General features: G+C 48.6%; 1 protein-coding gene across 2 annotated transcripts; it reads left to right on the top strand.

Annotated features, from left to right (window-relative positions):
• LOC310933995 (zinc finger protein 503-like) lies at nucleotides 1-2,921 on the top strand. Of its 2 annotated transcripts, none has more exons than XM_083897595.1 (2): nucleotides 1-685; nucleotides 948-2,921. In XM_083897595.1, the coding sequence occupies exons 1-2, from the start codon at nucleotides 359-361 to the stop codon at nucleotides 2,379-2,381; spliced, it is 1,761 nt and encodes a 586-aa protein (XP_083753721.1). In that variant the 5' UTR covers nucleotides 1-358; the 3' UTR covers nucleotides 2,382-2,921. The 2 variants fall into 2 exon arrangements, with proteins under 2 accessions (XP_083753721.1, XP_083753720.1); XM_083897594.1 differs by having other exon boundaries at nucleotides 1-700.
• The last annotated feature ends 1,859 nt before the right edge of the window (nucleotides 2,922-4,780 follow it).

Here is a 4,780-nt window from a genome sequence, read left to right as displayed (position 1 = left end):
GCTCGAGGAGTGCAGAGCGAGGAGGGCGCGCGAGGAGACGCACACGGGGACACCGCAGCAGCACGAGCACCGCACCGCACCGCAGCACGAGCACCGCGCACAGGAAAGGAGCGAAGGAAAGGAAAGGAAGGGAAGGAAGGCGCAGAGCGCGCACTGTGCCAGACGCAGCCGCGCTTCGGTCTCCGTTTTTTCCGCCGCTGAAGCCGCGCCTCTCTGCGCGAGGATTTAATCTCTTTTTCTGACACATTTGTGTTTTTGTTTTTGTTTGTGAGGAGTTTGGGTTGGAAAAACAAACCAAAATCGTTTCCTTAATGAATCTGACGAAAGCGTCGCCGTTTCATTTCCTGACTATTGGGACATGATCACGTCGCCCTCGGCGTCCGCCCTGAGAAATAATAGCGATACTTGTGCAGCCTGGGATTCACGCAGCAGCAGCAGCAGCAGAAGCAGCAGCAGCTTCAGCAGCAGCAGCAGCAGCAGCAGCAGCTTCAGCAGCAGCAGCAGCGTCGTCGTTCCTCACACTCGGAATAACAGCAGCACCGACAAGGCTTTTCTTCACTCCGCGCCTCCGTCTGATCCTCTGCGGCAGGCGCAGCGCATTCCCATCAAGGTTTTGAAAATGCTCACCGCACGCTCGGGACACATCCTGCACCCGGAGTATCTGCAGCCTCTGCCTTCCACCCCGGTCAGTCCCATAGAGGTAAGGGAGGGGGGAAACGCGCTGTGTGGAGCCTGGAAAAATCGGCCACGTTTTAGCACCAAGAAAATGTGCCGCAAAAAAACTAGTTTTGTTTGTGAAAACCTCGCGCGTAAAAATCAGCTCCGCGCGTAAAAATCAGCTCCGCGCGTAAAATCAGCTCCGCGCGTAAAATGTGTGAAAATATGAGGTGGATTCTTCTCAGAGAAGTTATTAAAACATTTCTCTTTTCTTTTCTTTCCCCCCACAGCTCGATGCCAAGAAGAGTCCCCTGGCTCTGCTCGCGCAGACCTGCTCCCAGATCGGTAAACCGGACCCGCCGCCTTCGTCCAAACACTCCTCCGGGACGCAGAACGGATCTAGCGACAAGGAATCTAAATCCGGTCCTTTGAAACTCAGCGACATCGGCGTGGACGACAAGTCCAGCTTCAAACCGTACTCCAAACCCTCGGATAAGAAGGACGCGTCCTCGGCGTCGGAGAAGTCCGGTTTCCGGGTGCCGAGCGCCACCTGTCAGCCGTTCACGCCGCGCACGGGAAGCCCCAACTCCAGCACGTCCGCGTCCCCGATGCCGTCTGAGGGCAAGTGCGGCGCGGACAGGGACGACAAGAAGGACGCGGAGTGCGGGAAAAGCGGCGGCTCGGACGCGTCCGGGACCACGAGCCACAGCCGGATAAGCGTGAGTTGCGGTGGGATTAACGTGGAGGTGAACCAGCACCAGGAGACGACGCCCGGCTCTAAGAGCGCCGCGTCCTCGGAGTCCTCTGTCACGTCCGTGTCCTCCGCCTCGGTGCTCGGCTCGGGTCTCGTGGCGCCGGTGTCTCCGTACAAGCCGGGCCAGACTGTTTTCCCGCTGCCGCCCGCGGGCATGACGTACCCGGGCAGCCTGGCGGGGGCCTACGCCGGGTACCCGCAGCACTTCCTGCCGCACGGCGGCAGCCTGGTGAACGCGCAGCTCGCGAGCTCCCTGGGCTGCAGCAAGGCGGGCTCCAGTCCGCTGGCGGGCGCGTCCCCGCCGTCCATCATGTCCGCGAGCCTGTGCAGGGACCCTTACTGCCTCAGCTACCACTGTGCCAGCCACCTGGCGGGCGCGGCCGCCGCCGGCGCCACCTGCGCGCACGAGTCCGCCGCCGCGGCCGCCGCCGCCGCCAACGCGCTCAAGTCCAGCTACCCGCTCATGTACCAGGCGCACCCCATGCACGGCGTGCACTCGTCGGCGCCGTCCTTCAGCGGGCACCCGCTCTACCCGTACGGCTTCATGCTGCCCAACGACCCGCTGCCGCACGTGTGCAACTGGGTCTCCGCGAACGGACCGTGCGACAAGCGCTTCTCCTCCTCCGAGGAGCTGCTCAACCACCTGCGGACACACACGGCCTTCACCGGGGCGGAGAAGCTCATGTCCGGCTACCCGGGCTCCTCCTCGCTGGCCAGCGCCGCGGCGGCGGCCATGGCCTGCCACATGCACATGCCGCCGTCAGGGGCCCCCGGGAGCCCCGGGACTCTGGCGCTCCGGAGCCCGCACCACGCGCTCGGACTCAGCAGCCGCTACCACCCGTACTCCAAAAGCCCGCTGCCGCAGCCCGGTGCGCCGGTGCCGGTGCCCGCGGCCACCGGACCTTACTACTCTCCTTACGCCCTGTACGGACAGAGACTGACCACAGCGTCCGCGCTGGGGTACCAGTGATAACACACACACACACACACACACACACGCACACAAACACAGAGAGAGAGAGAGAGCGCGAGACAGTTTATAAGAATGCAAATATAAAGACTTTTATAAAAATACAAACATCATAATTAAAAAAAAGGGCGGGAACCGTGGACTTAACTTCACCTGTATTTATTTAAATCTTCAAAAAGTGCATTTATGATGAAAGTGAACTCTATATAACACACGCGCGCGCGCGCGCACACACACAGACACGCACACACACACTCATGTTGGGGTTTCTTCATTTTTCGATGTTTCCTTTTGAAAACTTGCTATGATTGTATTTGTTCTTATTTAATGTTCTCAATGAGAGGAAAAGAAAACAAGTGATTAATTTACATGATGCATGTTTGTTTCTTAAATTTAAAAAGAGAGGAAAAAGTAATAATAATAATAAGAAGAATATTAATAATGATAATAATAATATTAATAATAATAACGATGGTGATGATGATGATGATGATGATGATAATTGTCCACATTTTAAATTGTTATTTTTCAGGTGTTCACCTTGGAAAGAGAATTGGTATTTTTTTGTATGTATTCTGAAAAAAAAAGTGAAAAAAGAAAAAAAAATAACAAAGAAAATTCTGTTCCGTAAAAAAAAATAATCCCTGTGTCTTAATTTCTCTTTGTTTTGGGGATTAAATTTTAAAGTTTGTTTTCTTAACTTAAATTAAGGGGATTACAGGGAGGGAATCTGATTGGCTAATTTATGATTTATGACGTCACGTAATCCTCTCCTCGTGTGTGTGTGTAAATATAAGCTTTAAAATGGAATTTAATCCGTTTTTACACTAGTTCAAGCATGAATGAGTGTGTGTGTGTGTGTGTGACGGGTTTAAAGGTGCATTTGTGAATTTGCTGCCGCGTGGATTTTTCTCTGAAAATTGTTGATAAAATTAATATTTTTTGGACATTTTATTTTGCGTAAAAATACGTATTTTTTGGGGAATAACAAAAAAAAGGGGAGGGGGAACAGCTGTGTTTTTTTCCCTCTGAGGTTTAAAATCATGTGAACACAAACAGGAAGTTCATGTGTTTACATTTAATTTAATTCATTCCGCAGATGTATTTTCTGTCTTTTACACAACGAGTGTATTTGTTGTGTTTTTGTTAAATTTAAAATGATCATGATTCAAATTTGTATTTTTAAAATTTCAGCCGTTTGAAAATCTACACACACACACACACGGCGCGTGCTCTCAATCACAAAAATTATATATTTCCTTTAAATCAAATAACAATTTAACGTCAATAATTAACATTTGTTCTGAATGTTTTGTAAATATTTTCCTTGCGCGTGAATTTGCAAAAATCCGCCGGTTGTTTTTTTTTCAACGTAACGATGGGAAGAAAAACTTTAAAAGTCAGAAAAAGTTAAAATATTAAATATTTAACGATGACAACAAACACAAATAATTATAAACCGAGTTTGTTTGATCGTCTCTAAGCCGCTATGACGTCACTGTGAGGGTGTGAATTGTTGATTTAGACAGTTTGAGGTATTTATGTCAAACAAAAAAAAGAGAGGAAATTCCTGCGCAGTGTGTGTGTGTGTGTGTGTGTGTGTGTGTGTGTGTACAAAGGGCCCACACGCGTCCTAAACTGATGTAATGACGGTGAAAGGGAGCAATTTCCATTTTCCCCCACATGACGGTGACTCTGCTCGGTCCCCGGTGGAAGGCAATTTATCATGTGCCCCGCCCCCTCCCGTCCCGTCCTGTCAGTGCAGGAACAGGCAGGCACATGTGTGCATGAATTATACACACACACACACACACACACACACACACACACAGGAACATGTGGGATTAGAGTTTATGAAAGTGTGTGTGTGTGTGTGTTCACTCATTCACTCCATCAAAGCCTGAAGCTGCAACAGGCAAAAACAAACAGGTGTTATAATATATTCCATTTGACCGATTTAATCTGATTTAAAGGTGCAGTGCGTAGAGTTTAGAGGCAGGTTCTTGTTGAAAGTGCGTTTTTGAACCAGTTTTTGTCCTAATGTAAACACACACACACACACACACACACACACACACAGAAAACTATATAAACAGACTATTTAATAAAAAATTAAATAAAAATAATTCTCGTCAAATTAAAAAAAATACAAATTTTTACTTTAATTCACTCGTAAAAAAATGTAATTTAATTGTTTTCATTTTCAATTTTCTGCCAAATTAATTTAACATAATTTCACGCACTGCACCTTTAATATGTAAATCAGCTCGACGGGATTTTAAAAATATAAAATTGTTCAGTTTTTAAAAAGGAACGCGTTTGTTTTAAAGTGTGTTTGTACATTGCTTATCCGTTTCCACCCTCCTGCACCAAACCCCATAGAGAAAACCGGCGATTTT

The sequence above is a fragment of the Microchirus variegatus genome (genome assembly GCF_963457635.1).
Source record: "Microchirus variegatus genome assembly, chromosome: 11".
In the NCBI taxonomy this organism is placed as follows: Eukaryota; Metazoa; Chordata; class Actinopteri; order Pleuronectiformes; family Soleidae; genus Microchirus; species Microchirus variegatus.
Note: the sequence above shows the minus strand (reverse complement) of the source record. Positions and strands in the feature narration are given on the sequence as shown.

Bases quoted from the DNA above. Each gene is read 5' to 3' on its own strand.
- LOC310933995 (XM_083897594.1), top strand. From the start codon at position 359: ATGATCACGTCGCCCTCGGCGTCCGCCCTGAGAAATAATAGCGATACT. The intron at 701-947 runs GTAAGGGAGGGG...TTCCCCCCACAG, and splicing joins CCCCGGTCAGTCCCATAGAG to CTCGATGCCAAGAAGAGTCC.